General features: G+C 40.3%; 1 protein-coding gene across 6 annotated transcripts in view; it reads right to left on the bottom strand.

The window, feature by feature from the left end:
- Nucleotides 1-7,514, bottom strand: part of nhsb (Nance-Horan syndrome b (congenital cataracts and dental anomalies)) — a 53,872-nt gene extending 46,358 nt beyond the window's left edge. For 5 of the 6 annotated variants that reach the window (XM_032544402.1, XM_032544489.1, XM_032544632.1 and 2 more), the window contains exon 1: nucleotides 6,895-7,513. In XM_032544402.1, coding sequence (XP_032400293.1) covers nucleotides 6,895-7,174 — 280 coding nt within the window. In that variant the 5' untranslated portion in view covers nucleotides 7,175-7,513. Of the gene's footprint in view, nucleotides 1-6,894 lie in introns of all 6 variants that reach the window. The other variant, XM_032544749.1, reaches the window with a different exon arrangement.
- Between the last annotated feature and the right edge of the window lie 8,195 nt (nucleotides 7,515-15,709).

Raw genomic sequence — 15,709 nt, 5'->3', positions numbered from 1 at the left:
GGGGTGAACCTTTTTGATAATTATGTTTTAGGCCCACAATTGGTAAGAATCAAAGGTCCACGTGGTTAAACAGGTAACTGTAATTCCCTGTTGCATGGCTGAGTGTCTGTGGTATGGATGTATTAACAAAGTTGGATAGAGCACCCAGCCTCCAAAAAAATATTTGCCCAACATTATAAAAGAGACATCTGTACTAAGTCTTGAGGACATTATATTTGTAAAACTTTTTCAGGGCATAGAAATCTTTTATGTGTGTGCATGAAATCCCAATGTGAAGAATATGGGCCGAGTGGACAGGGCCATGGGGAGAAACACATGTGGAAGCAAATCTGTAAATGGGAAACACTTTTGGCTCATTCACTGGACGAGCAATTTTCTTTCAAGTAAGTGGGAGATTATACAGCCGTGGTCTGGGGTTGTCCATCACCTGTAGTTTGTAATTGTAACCTGTAGTTTTTCTAGCGCCACCATCAGGTCAACAGTTCAATTTGTCCAATAGTTAGGTTTCTGTCTAAATCTATAGCCTTAGCTGTACTTTCTGTCTTTATCTTTTCTCTCACCTTTTCACACCATTATTACAGTAAACCCTCTCCTCTCCTCTCCTCTCCTCTCCTCTCCTCTCCTCTCCTCTCAGGCTTGTATCTGTCTGGGTGGAATCAAAGTGCATTAAACATTAAATACGCTGTCAAGTGGCAGAAGTCTCTCCATGCTGATGATGACAGGGAAAGTAGGGCAGTGAGGGAAGAGGTATGATGAGGGAGGAGGAGAAGAATGGACACAGATATGCGATGGGGGCACACACGATGGAGAAAGAACATTAAGAAGCCCTCTGTGAGAGAGACACAAACACACATAAATAATCCACATACAGTATTAATTTGGAAAACATCTTAATCATGCTCTTTGTGTGTGTGTGTGTGTGTGTGTGTGTGTGTGTGTGTGTGTGTGTTTGGGTGTTTTGTGTGTGGGTGTGTGTTGTGTGGTGTGTGTGTGTCAGAGCAGAGTGTATTCTAACTTGGCTCGTGTGGTTGAAATCAGATCCCTAAACCATACAGACTGAACAGATTAAGGCTGTTAGCCATGTGCACAATGTGAAGTTAGTAAATGTCTCTATCTCTGCTTTTACTGTAGAGGTTTTGTGTGTGTCTGCGAGTGAGAGACAGAAACTAAAGACATTTACTTCCAGACCACTAAAGCTCACACACGGTGCTGTTAGGTCTCTCTCTCTATCCTTCTTATTTTGTCCAAAACAGACTGTTTCCACAATATGATGGGTGCTACAGAATTGATGCTAGTTTTACTACAAGCAATAGTAAAAAAGTATGACTAGTGAGAGAGAGAGAGAGAGAGAGAGAGAGAGAGAGAGAGAGAGAGAGACTCAGCTGAAAGGTTAAAGCAGGCTTCACTCTTTCTCCTGTTACTATGCAGACTAGCAAGATGAAGCAGTCCCCCGCTGCCACAGGCCATACAAATTCAAAGTCAAATTTGCTTTAATGGCATACCAGGAAAAAACAATGTTGCCACTACAATCTATTTGCTACAGCCCAATATTTTCACATTCATCATTAATGATACCAATAACCACTTACTAAAACTAATGGATGACACGTAAACCTTCTGTCATTGAGTTAAATAAAAGGAACTGGTTTGACCATGGAGATGCAAGACACATGCACTAGTCCAGAATACAGCTTTCTTTTCTTGTATTTACTTTCTTGCTCCCTCCCCAGACTTATCTGACCAATAAGCGCTGGTGGTGTTGCATTTCGGTACGGTTGGATTTTTCTGAGGGTGAAACGAAAACAAATCAAGGGGAAAACGCTCCATGTTTACTAAACTCATTAACTGATTCGGACCAGAGCAAACAAAACTGATAGTTGTGAAAATGCCCTTAGTTATCATGTTACCATTTGCTGATTTAAACACTGCCAAGACGGATGGGAAAGTCATTAGTTTTGATAATTTGACCTGATAATGATCCTAGGTGCGGTTAAAAAAGTGTTCATCCTCTGGGGAACATGAACGGATGAATAAAAAACAATACGTAGCCAACGTAGGTGGCCTGGTGTTTATATTTGTGCGCTGGTGTGTGTGTCAAGCCGGCATGTATGTGTGTGGGGGGGAGTGTGTGATAGAGGGAGGGAGAAGTGAGAGAGAGACAGTGATAAGCTTCGGAGCGAGTACTGACTCTAGAGTCATAGTGAGAGAAACACAGTGTCGTCCCTGTGCTTTCTGACCACGGTGTGATATCTTTAGCAGAAAAAGTCAACCCTCTCCTTGATTTCATGTTTATGGAGAAGAAGAATCAGGAAATGAGTCAGAAGACATGCAACGACCAAGCCACGCCCAAGAGACGTGCATCTCTGTGACATGGTTACATTTTTCAAGAGGTGCACGTCAGGCTACGACGTAGGGTCTGGCGTAGACGCAGTGAGGTCTGCGGGGGTACGCCGTCGATTTGATGCAGAAGCATAAAACAACCTTTAGATTAAAAGCTGTATGGAGCACCCACATAGAACAGGAAGCTGTTGGTTTTATTGGCCCCATATGAGTAGTCACGTTTACTTTTTGACCAACAACTTGCATACAGAGAGGATTTATCAGAGCATTTTTCTGAAGCTGATGGAAATTGATTGACAGCAGTAAGACCTAACCATGCAGTCATTTCTTCAGACAGTAGAATTGAAACAGTGAGCTAAAAGAGGCTAAAACACTGCTGGGAGCTGGACTGCTAATTCTGTGTTTATGCAAGCTGCGAGGAACCCACCTGTAATTACACATAGTCATTTGATTAATTGTTAATGTAAAACATATAGATTGGTGGAGTATTAAAGATTTGAAGCTACTTTTTTTAATCGTTTTGGGTGAGCATACAGCCAGGAATGCAGGCTTATTTCACGGCACACAAGATGGAAGAGTTCCCTTTAGAACCAGCCCTTACTTTTGCTTGTATGCTTTCACTTGACAAAATTAATTCAAAGGCTCATATACAAGGTACAAAGAATCCACATTGCGTTGCTAATTCCTCCTGGGGCACTCAGCACAACCCTTTTTTTCCTTATGTTAGACTCCACCTGCTAGACCAGACTAGGCTGTGACACAGCACTGCAATAACATAATCCAGATAATAATTTAAAACATCCTTACAAAACTGCACAAAAACTTGTTTATTTTACTTTGTTTGCTACTTTTTGTTATACTTGCTTATGGTTTCAATGCATCTTGTCTATCATTATTGTGTGTCTCCATGTGCGTTTTTACTGTGATTGGCTGCTTTCTCTTCCGACATTATATTGTATTTATTCACATGATACATGACCCAGCCGTGTGACAGACATATTTTCAGTTTGTATGAAATGGGTTGTCTAATTTGTTTTTGTTAATATCTCTGCCATATATATGTTTGAAGTACACCAGCGTATGTGCAAGCCAGTGGTCAGCTGTGGTCTTTTTAGGGTCTTCAGGTGCAACGTTTAACGACTGGTCAATTTTGTATGCCCCTTGGTGTGTCAGAGACCTCAGTCATAGCATTTAACCCTAAACGTATTTATTTTTTAATTTGGATGGTTAACACTTAAACTAACTCACATTTTACCCTTGTCTCAGTTGTACTGGTGTGTGCGTGGTTTCATCACAGATAAGAGTGAAATCACCTGACTCTCTATTAACTGCTTAGTTGTTTGGTTTACACCTAAGCATTAGGTCCAAAATGTCCTAAAATAAATGACGATTACATACAGTATATTTGTCTGCACTAATGAAATACAGTTTGGGACTTATAACAGCATTTTATTCATTGTCATTTTAAACAGACGTGCTTAAAACAAATCATGAAAGAAAAGCAGAAAGTTGTACTATAGTTGACTTTTTGATAGTTACCGCCACATGTCAAAAGAGGACTACGAGACTGTTTAAATCATTTTTGATAAATTGATACAGTATATGTCCTACACAACACGTTGTTGTCCATGAATGTGATAGACACGAAGTGTCTTAACACATCTGAACACTGCCACGATCAGGATCACTCCAAGATAGCAACATATTGACTGCCTTGAATCTTGATACACTCCTCAATGAAGTGAGGAAACTCTGTTGTCACAGACATTCAATATCAGTCTGTGTGTACAGGCAAAGATATTCAGCTCCTCAGGGTTATTGCTGCCATTTGAGAGGAAGAGGGAAGATAATAGTCCTTTTGAAAACAGAATAAAAATAGCAAAACTTTGGTGGGCATTCAAGTATGAGCATTGGTCTACAGAGTACTCAAACTCTGCCTGCACACAGACAGTCAAAGAATATTTCCTCTATTATACTCAGTCACTTTTACTCTGCAATGTGTTAAGTGAAATATCTAATGACCAAAATAGAGATGAGGGATGAATAAAGAACCAAGACAAAACTTACTGACTCACAAGAACAAATGTGATGTGTGAAGATTCACTGTAAAACATGGCAAATCTAAACAATGGCAGCATGTCTATGAAGGCACCTTTACAGACTGTGTTTAGGATGGGCAATCACACTGTGTGAGATGAATCTAATCAAGTCTCAGTCCCAATCTGTGTGAGACTGTACAATTTGGAGAAATGTTGGATTGTGTGATGGATATTTGGTGAATTGTAGTGTAATGATCTAAATAGAAGAAGAAAAAAATGTCACTTAGCGCTGGCACCTCTATGCATCAAAAAACCCAAAAGAGGTAGGGGGGGAGATTGTTAAGCCAGTTCAAGTAAAGTAGAAGAGGGCAACATAAAATTGCTGTTTTTCAAAGGGAGTTTATGGTTAATGTTTAGCAGTAGCAATATTCTAGTTTGCTGGTGTATTCTGCATCATTTTAAGCTTTATTCTGATTGTTGTGTTTATAGATATCTGTTATAGCAGCGGCCACATTGTGAGTTCTAATGTCTGACACTGCCCGGGTTAACAAAGCTTTAAATCGGCCAAAAGTGGACGTGTATAACGGTATAATCTAAGACCACCTTGTTGACTGACACATGTAACTCAAGGTTTGTCAACTTTTGTCTAGGACAGCCCAAAATGGCAGTGTAAACGATCATTTTTTAAAACTTTGATTGTGTCATTGGAATAATATTTAGAGGCCTGTAGGGGAAAAACTGCAGCATTTCACAAAAAAAGAAGTAACAAGTAGAGAAGAATTCTGAAGAACAGACATCATTTTATTTATAAGAAATGTATTTTAATTTCTTATTTCCTATCCAATAAACAAACTAAAATTATCTTGCATGCTCTTGTAACGGTAACAAAATATTGGAAAAGCATGTGCTAAATAATTCTTATCTTGTATGTCTTGGCTGGCTGCGGCGATATAGAAGCACAATCTACTCAACAAATCAATATTTCAGGTTTTTTTTCTGAGCACAACAGGTGAAACAGACAGACAGGTTTCTGAGTTTAGCATTGCTAGCAGGTATACAGAGTTTAGAATAAAGAGATGTGAGTGTGGTGTTGAGTGTGTTGGAGACTGTTGTGCTGTACAAGAACTTCAGCATAGAAATTAAAATGTCTATCTCTTTCTGCTAGACAACAATCTTTCTCACACAATTTAATTCTGACATCAAAGCCTCATTTATCCAGATCCACACCAAGCAACAGTAAACAGATCAACACAATAAGACTGTTTTATGTAATAAAGACATACTCACTGACACATATTCTCTGGTGTGTGTGTGTGTGTGTGTGTCTTTAGGAGTTGGTGGAGGGGGGTAAATCTATGGAGTGAGTTCATGAGCCTACAGTAGCTTTAGGCCCCAAAATGCTCTTTGGTTGTCCCAGATTATGATAACCTATAGTGATGAATTCCACTGCACAGAATTGGAGTCCAGCCAATGAACGGATCTCTAAAATCAAAAGCCTTATAGCTTACTGAAGGGACTGCAGAGGACATAAATAAGCTGCTGTACAGAACACACTGTTACATTGAATTGCAGTCTCTCATTGATGCCAATCAGGCCTTTTTAAGGCTTGGCCTATATGTGATTCGTCAACAGCTGAAAACCTGAATATCTAGTCGTGAACAGTTGATGTTTACCCTGTAACATGGACATCTGGATTCATTATTAATGCTGTGTTGGTGCCTGCATGTGGAAAGGGTGGGTTTAGCGCACGGGGAGTCGCCTCTGAAAACCCCAACACTACACACACGCACACGCACACGCACACACGCGCGCGCACACACACACACACACCTCAAACCCCTTTTAACGGATTCTAGACTCTTAACTTCATGTAGCCTATTTACATCCTGACTGAACGAGGCTTTAATGTCCACCGAAACACCGCCGAACATGCTTCAGGTGTGCGCAACCCGCAGTAACGAGACTGCGATGCTGAGCCAATGCAGCGGCAACACCGCCCCTCTGCCCGTTCCGCGCTGCTTGCCTGTGAACACACACACCACCACACACACACACGCGCGCACACACACACACACACACGCACACGCACACACACACACACACACACCACACCACACACACACACACACCACACCCACACACACACACACACACGCCGATCACCCCTCCCCAATGCCCTCATCGTCGACGAACACACGCATCCGCGTCTGGACCGCCAAAGAATGAGCACTCAACACATCCTATGCTGTGAAATGTATCTCGATCTACTGGATGGTCAAATGTGCAAACGCAACCGTGTGACACATTTCAATGGGGGGGGGGGGATGAGAGCGCGGTCGCGTCTACGGCGGGCATGCGTGCAGCTGGGTAAAAATATTTTGAGGTGGGCGCCCTTCGAAGCATGAAGGCACACATGTAAGATATGAATGAATAAAATCACACATGTGTGTGTAAATCATGAACTGATTGGGGGGGGGGGGGGGGGCAAATAGCCTAGGCCTGGTGGTCTACTTACGCACTGCCTCCTTTTTAGGGTCTAGGGCACTGGCAGTCTGCTGTATCTGGCCTATTTTGTTCTGGAGGACCCAGACCCGCTGGTTGGTGCTAATGATGTCGTTTTCCAGCTCCTGAAATAAGGAGCAGGCGTGCCGGGCCAGGTCGGACAGCTGTCGCAAGGTCCGGGACAGAACCACGTTACTGATGGTACACAGGTCCTCGAAAAGCAGAGCTTCATCGTTTGGGATCTGGTGCCTGCACAGAAGCTGCGGCTCCACAATCCTTTTGGCAAATGGCATTTTGCACGCCAGAAATAATAGTTGTAAGCCAAGTGTAAATTCCCACTGCCTAGATGAAAAAGGGAAAAGGGGGAAACAGACAACATCCAAATATATAAATCCAAGTGAAACCCGATGAGGTTCAGGCCGTCCGCGCGTTATCCCCGGGCGTCAATCCAAAGTTCCCAGATTCTCCTTGAGATCCTCCATCCCGCTGCTGGTTTCTGGGGATCACTCACACTCCCGCTCACGCATGCACACACACACATGCACACACATGCAGGACACAGCTTAGCCCAGGTCAGTGGTGTGAGGATGCGTGTTGAGTCTGCAATCATGGGTTGCCTACGTGCAGCGTCAAGCCATCCAGATTGAAAAGGAAACACCGTTTAAAACTTTCAAAATAAAAACCTGAGTCTTGTAGAATTATAAACAATGATGGAGGAGACTGGGGATGGATGGAAATCTGATAGAAAACACAGAAAACAATAGGCATTGATTAAACGTAAAACAACCGAATATCTTGAAAAATACTTTTTTTAATACACGTATATTGTTTTATTCTCAGTCTGCACACCTTAAGCTTTTATTTTCTTCAGGTCTGTCCTCGTTTTCCGGTCTTACTGTGGTTACTTTCCCGTGAATTGATGCAGCCTGTCTCTGTGGCCTGTGCAGGCTGAGAGGACGAGAACGAAGACTGAGGTAAAACCCGGAGATGTGGATGTGTGTGGACAGGGAGCAGTCAGAAAAATCATAATCAAATGAAAATCTACAAGTTTCTCATCAGGACACACTGACATAGAAGCATTTCGTAACAAGATCGGAGTTTATTCAGACTTTGCTATTTGATCCTCTGGGTGATCCGGTAACACTGGACTAAATATATAAGACAAATGTTCATTATCTTTATCATTATCAAACCTTTGTACATGATAACCCCTGAACCAATAAGGGTTCAGAACTGTACACAATTGATCTATTGATATGATTTGCTCATAAGAGCAGACAGCCAAGCTCAACTTCAATGAATGAAATTAAGGTAATTAATAATGAAATGTCCATTATATGACAAAAAGTCTATAGGATTTAATTGGTCAGTTTCATCTGGAAACGAATGTGTCTGGCTTCACTAAGTAACTTTTCCTCAGCATTTAATCCCCAAAAATTTAAGTTCAATCATATTTCTGTATAGGTTTCCTCCTGGTGCCCAGGGTTTCGCCCACAATCCAAACAAGCACTTTAGGCTAATTGGACACTCTAAATTGCTAATTGCCAGATATATTTATTTGATAAAACTTCATTTATAATAAAATAACTCAATCAAATCCACATTTAATCAAATACAATCAAATAAACAAACAGTAAAAATAAAAATCATGTCATATTTTTCAAACATACCCTACTAATAGCTGATTATGTGTTTAATACAAACATAAACCCATGGAATACAATGTAGTGCACACTTCCCTGACCAGTGTTTATCCTCCTGGTCAAACGCTGAGGCTTTAAACCTTCAGATAAGTTCACCTACAGCAGGAGCCTATGCTGTAACGTTAGCTGAACGATGTCCAGTGAACAGATTTTTTTTGCTGATTGTGAGTTTCCAGGTTACTAAGCCTGGCTGTTGTCTTTCATTCACAGTGATTATCCTATAGCCTCTGGCTTAGTCTGTATATAGACATGCCCGCAGTAAACTTGCTGTTGCAGCAAATTCGAGGCAGCACAGATTGACAGTAACCTGTCATGCGCTTCACTCCAAGCTACCGAAAGTGTTACTACAAATGTTTTTTATTTAATATTTCAGGACAATGCACATTAATGAACACATACAATAGTACACGTAAAAATGCCAGGTTGTACACGTAAAAATGCCAGATTGTACACGTAAAAATGCCAGGTTGTACACGTAAAAATGCCAGGTTGTACACGTAAAAATGCCAGATTGTAGCCCAAGGGCTAATTTCCATCTGTAGTCCATTAGACCATTTGAAGTTACAATAAAAAGATACAGAAGATTTCCAAGAGCAACATTTGATATATAAAACAAGGAGAAACAGAGAAAGAGAGAAAAAACAACACAAAAAAACAATTCATTAGTAGGTGTTAAAACAGAGACACAATTCATTAGTATGCTCTACTTGGCTAATTCAGTACACACAGGTAGAGGTGGTTGCACGTTTGGTTAGCTCTACGCCACAACTTTACTTGGCTCTTAAAGGTGGCCAAAGTGGGACATTAATTAAGCACATTAAGGAAAATTAACAAAAATTATCAAAGCTCAATGAGCTATATTTCTCTAAAATGTTGCAATGATGATTGCAAGTTTTTTTTTTTTAATCTAGAGTCTTATTTGCCTTCTTGTACAGAAGCTCAACTGGTTTTAGGGTAGTAGAACCCGACATAGACCAGCTGGTGATGCAATAGTTCAGATGTGAAAATATCATTGAGTGAAGAAACATCAGAGCAGTTGCATCTGACAGAGATCCTCTGATTTGCTTAAAATTACAGAGATTTAATTTAATTCTTTTAGATATCATTTTAACATGGTTTTTGAAAGAGCGTCTGAAGTCTATAATCACAATGTGATGATGTGAATTGTTTCACCAAATCTACTATTGATTTAACGAAGAAGGAATTCTTCTGCCAAAACAACAGGGTCTCTCACCATCAGATTGTTAATTTTTAATTCTAAGCCCAGTTTCCTGCTTGGGTTGTTTCCCTGTCAATTTATTTATGTCCTGCGATATTTTCTTTACTATTACCTCTATTGCAAAACGGTCAATGTTTGCATCTCAGCAAACCATAAACCATACAGTAATGATTTATAATGAGCTAAGGAACACTGATGTTAATGGGAACAAACAATATGGTTGGTTGTTTGAATACACAGTGTGAAATTCTTCATGCCTTTCCATTTTTCTTAACTTGAACATATCCACCATTTGTCTGCTTTATTTTGAACATGAAGCATGTGATCATTGCTTTAAATTCTACAAATTAATCATTTTAGATCTAATGAGATTACGTCCTCCAGATATAATTATTGTATTTACTTACATCTGCAAACTAAAGTGTACAGGGCAGTGCCTGGAATCATGGATTCGACAGGACAGTCATTGACTCACAGAAAATGAACTATAAAGCCAACAGAAAAGGTGAGAGAGATGTCAATCAAGCACAGTTTGTAAACACCCAACAGCATGTGTTGGCTGACCTACTATGTTTGTGCATCATTTTGATACAAAATATACATTTCATATACAAAAGGTATGATCACTTTCTAAAATGTGATGCATTATTTATTATTGATAAAACGCCCACAGTCTAAAAAATAGTTTGAATTTGCTCTACGTAAACAAGTACAATATTAAAATGCTGCTTATAATTTAATACATTTTTTTGTCTCGACAGCTTCCTCTGGTGTGTTTATTTTTTGCTCATTCTGCCTCTCTGTCACAGTCCCACTTCCCCCAAGCCCCTCCGTCTTTATGTATACCAGCCCCTTTGAAGGCAGGACTTTTACTTTTTTTTATTTTTATACCATAATGTTTCTACTTTTATGTAAGTAAAGCATCTGAAACTGTCAGTTACCCAGAACTGTACTCAGGTACAATTTTAAGTTTTTTGTGCTTTACGTGAGTATTTCCATTTTATGGTACTTTATACTTTTACACAACTACATCTCAGAGGGGAATACTGATGCGGCTGTGACAGCTATAGTTGCTAGTTATTTTGCAACTTAAAGGATAAATCCGGACAATTTCTACCTGAATCTTGATCGCTAGTTGTCTCTGAGGAGTAACAACCAAAATTGGTGCTTGCAAACTGGAGTTGCTGCAGCTGATGGCCATGACCCCACAAATGGCAGTTGTGGGGTCATGTTCTAAAGAATGCCTTTGTGCCTCTTAACACAAATTAATAGTCACTGAAGGCTAGCTCTAGTCTCGTGCTGAAGTCCCGTGGGAATTTAGTTGTTGCAGGATATGGGAAACAGTAGTGTGCAGATCAGAGCGGAATGTTTGAAGAGTGAAGATCGGAGGTGTTAACAAGGGAAGAAGCTTGGAGTAAGAATAACGTGTTGATCTAGTGTGGAAAAGACCCAAATGCAGGGACATCAGGCAGTGTCGAGTTAAAATGTTTAAAGGTCCCATGACATGGTGCTCTTTGGAGGCATTTATATACCCTTAGTGGTCCCCTAATACTGTATCTGAAGTCTCTTTTATACAGACCTTAGTGGTCCTCTAATACTGTATCTGAAGTCTCTTTTATACAGACCTTAGTGGTCCCCTAACACTGTATCTGAAGTCTTAGTCTAGTAGCCAGCCCATAGAGCCCCATTGTGAACCCGGAAATGTTGAGTACACCAAAGTTTTATTGCAGAAATGTGAAGTATGGGTCCCCAGTATACAGAAAATGACGGATGCTAATTTGCATATGTTGAGCAATTTGCATAGTTAGCATAATTAGCATTAGTAGCTTAATCGTCCAGTTTGACCACATATTTTGCACTGTATGGCCAATTTCTACAATATGTAAGTGGTTTTAGAGGATGCTGATTCTTTCTGGCATTTTGAGATTTCAAAGAACTAATTTTAGGATTATGTGATTTATTTAGGTAAGTTCCAATTACTTTCAGGTAATATATAGGTTATTTTATGTTAAACACAATCTTACATTTCAGAATTAGCAGAATTGGCCAGATCGACACTAGATTTTGCACTGTGCCATCAGTTTCTACAATATTGGAATGATTTAAGAGGTTTAAGAGGACGTTAAATTCAATTCTGGCACTTTCAGACTTCAAAATGGTAATTCTATAACAAATTTGGATTCATTTAGACACATTTTTTATTAACTCAGGACGTTTAGGTTATTTTCATGGTAAACACTATAACCTTACATTTCAACTCTTGCTCTTTGATGTGAATGTTGATGACCTAAATTTGTTGACATTTTTTGAGGTTAGGTCATGTTTTCCTGCAAATAAGATGTGGCAGCTAGCTGTTGTAGTTGTAATAAGTATGTAGTAAAGCAAGGGAGCATAGTCTAGTTTTAAAGTAGTTGAAACATTTTTTATTATGGAAAACGTAATCATTAAAGAAAGTAGTTTCACCAAATAGCATATCATCCTTAAACAGAACGCGCCCGTTATTAGCTCATAGCCATATCGAACAAGCTAATCACAAACCACCAAAACTTTAAGGAACAATAATTTTTGGTACACATAACTTAAGTTGTGTGCTCTGCAACAGAGCTTGTGGTAAACGATCTGTCTGCGCATGTGCAAGATGTTCACGCATGCACAGATGATACCATGATGAAAGTGGATTTATGACCTTACGAACTGCACAATCTGTTCCCGTAGATAGTTAAAGAAAGTCCGTTCACCGCCACTGGAAAGCTAACTGAGTTTAGTGACAGCTAATTCAGCTAACCACCAGCTGAGAAAGCATGTAAAAGACCTCACAAACTGAAAATAATGTTGAAAATATAACAGCTGTGTAGTCAGTTTTACTTGTGCTCATTTAAGGAGTTTTTCCTCGCCACTGTTGCACTGTGTGCTTGCTCTGGAGGAAAACTACTAGAACTGTTGGGACCTACTCTATCTGTAAAGTGTCTCGAGATAACTCGTTATGAATTGATACTATAAATAAAATTGAATTGAAATTTAAAATACAATCACTCGAAACATGGTCTTTATTATTACTGTAAAATCTTAGTTTAGCTGTAGCTGCTTTTCGTACTGTTTACTTTGAATAACGTTATTTTAGGCTGAATCAAACTGTCAGCTAGTGATTAGTCAAAATAGCTGTTAGCTAAATTAGCATCAGCTTGCCGGTGCAGGCTAACCGTTCTCTTAGCTAATTCATGGTTCCAGTCTGCCATACCCAGCCACCAGATGTTGTCATTGCGTCCCAGCTCATTTATCGTGGTTTGGCCATCGTCTGGGACAGTGGTGCATCTTGCAGCCAGCATAGGACGTCGGCTTAATTGTTACGACACCCAAACATTTGTTGTCTTTGACAGATATTTGCAGGTGTCTGCAAAGGACCATGAGAGACATAGAAGAGCAGGACAGAGCTCCACAGAGTACAAGCTCTCATTGACTACACCTCTACCTAGTCGAGACAAAGTCTTGAAAGACAAGCACAACAAACAAAGGCTGAGCAAACTCCTGTGTACTTTCAATGTAGGAAATAATATCATGATGGTCAGTAAAGCTGACAGCATTGCCACTCATGATGAGGCGGATATATCACTTATAACTTACATGTTGTCAGACATGGGGCTTCAACTGTTCACATTCTCAGTGATGACACAGATGTCTTTGTGCTTTATGCTTTATTGGTGTTAGAAGGCTGGTATAATAAATAACCTACAGATAAAATGGCACAATTCTCAGCATAGCCAATGCAGAGAATCTGGGTGACCAATGTGGTTCCATTCTGGCCATGCATGCTCTTTGGGATGTGATTCCACTCATATCCTGTTGGGAAGGGGAAGGGTCTGCACTCAATGCCATAAGAGTCGTTCTGGTAAGCTTCTCCACTGCATTGGAGAGGCGAGAAGCCCCAAAGTTACAGATCACAAAAGCACAAGGGCTTTTTTGGCTCTGTACAACAGAGGAACTTTGTAACCTGAATGCAGCCAGGTATGGAATTTACCAAAAGCGCCAAGGTCCCCAGCACGAAGTCCCATAGCTTGCCTTCATGGAAGACGGGTCCCCTACAGGCACTGCTATGGAAAGCAGCAGACCATCTTTACTATCCTCTTCTTTTCTGTCATCATCTCTCCAGACCTCATCCCTTCTTTGTGCTCTTGGTGTTGTTAAGTATGATGCAGCACACACCATCATTGCCTTTGCGAAAACACAACTGGTAGGCCTACAGGCCAGACCTACAGCTGTACAAATGCACTTTGCTGATGTGCAAGGTTTCAACCCGGCTTTGCAACCACAGCTGACAAGTAACAAAACAGGAGGAACAACTGGACTTGAATCCTGGGTGGGCATAATCAGTTCCTCTCCTTCCTTTAGGCCCATAGTCTTATCCATCCAAAATAAGGAGATATCCACAGCTGGTGGATCAGGCTGATGAGGCTGCCTTTTGTTAATTAATTGTGAGTCATAGCAGTATGCTTGAAGGTGGTAGCCAATGTGTGCTTTGTGTAGTGCGGAGGTAAGGCCCTCTTGGTTAGCCTTGCGTCTGGCGGGCTGACTCGGTTGGCCCAGACTCAGTTTTAAGCTTCAGCTTAAGTAACACCTGAAAACAATGCATCAACATTACAAAAGCACTCATGATTCTGAAATGTAAGATTGTGTTTACCATAAAAATAACCTATAATTATGCCTGAAAGTAATTGGAACTTACCAAAATAAATCCAATAAGTACTAATATTAGCTCTTGAAATTGAAAAAGCCAGAAAGAAATCAGCATCCTCTAAAACCCCTAAAAACACTCACATATTGTAGAAATTGGCCATACAGTGCAAAATATGTGGTCAAACGGACGATTAAGCTAATAATGCTAATTATGTAATTATGCAAATTGCTCAACATATGCAATTAGCATCCGTCATTCGTATACTGGGGACCCATACTTCACATTTCTGCAATAAAACTTTGGTGTACTCAACATTTCGGGTTCACCTAGTTTGGCTACTAGACTATCTCTTTTATACAGACCTTAGTGGTCCCCCAACACTGTATCTGAAGTCTCTTTCCCAAAATTCTGCCTTAGTGCAGAATGAGCTTTCCTTAGTATGTGTGCTTCTGAGTATATAGCTTTTGAGGAGGAGAGGGCAAGGTGGAGATTGGGGGTGTGGCCTTGACCAACTGCCACTTTTCTCGTTTGAAAGCCATGATGTCTCTCTGTCATGGGTGGGCCAAATGCTCTGGGTGGGCAAAGCAGAGAAAGGGGAGGTAACCTTGTAATTCCAGTTTGGCCCATCTGAGCTTTCATTTTATCATACCCAGGACTTGTTTTACACCTGCCGCTGAGGGACCAGAGGCAGGCTGGGGGAACGCATATTCATGTTAAAAATGGGACCTTTAATAACAAAATCCATGCAACAATAGAGTACTGGAACAGCAGGAAAAATACAAAATAGGAACAGGCAGAATCCCAAAAAACAGGAACTACAGGAACAGGAATACCGAGGCAATCACAGGTAGAATAAACACACAATATCTACAAAATAGAAACAATGACCGGACACTCGACAAAGAAAGACACAGAGACTAAATAAAAGAGATGAGGATACAAGAACAAGTGAACAAATCAGGGTAGGAAAACACAAGGCAGTAAGTAAAACAAGACAAAACAAGACAGAAAAACAGACTACCAAAATAAAACAGGAAACAGAAACATTCACAACCATAACAAAATTGTGGCAACAGAATGAGAAAATACAAGTAGCTAAACTTTTTTAGACTAAACTACAGCTAGTCTCCAGTGACGCTATTATTGTGCAAGCCACAGGCATCATTTAGACCGTTTCCATGTAACATAGTCACTGATATGGTCATAACCACTACAGTGCTCAATTACCTATTTC

Source organism: Etheostoma spectabile, chromosome 1 (genome assembly GCF_008692095.1).
Source record: "Etheostoma spectabile isolate EspeVRDwgs_2016 chromosome 1, UIUC_Espe_1.0, whole genome shotgun sequence".
Taxonomy (NCBI): domain Eukaryota; kingdom Metazoa; phylum Chordata; class Actinopteri; order Perciformes; family Percidae; genus Etheostoma; species Etheostoma spectabile.
Note: the sequence above shows the minus strand (reverse complement) of the source record. Positions and strands in the feature narration are given on the sequence as shown.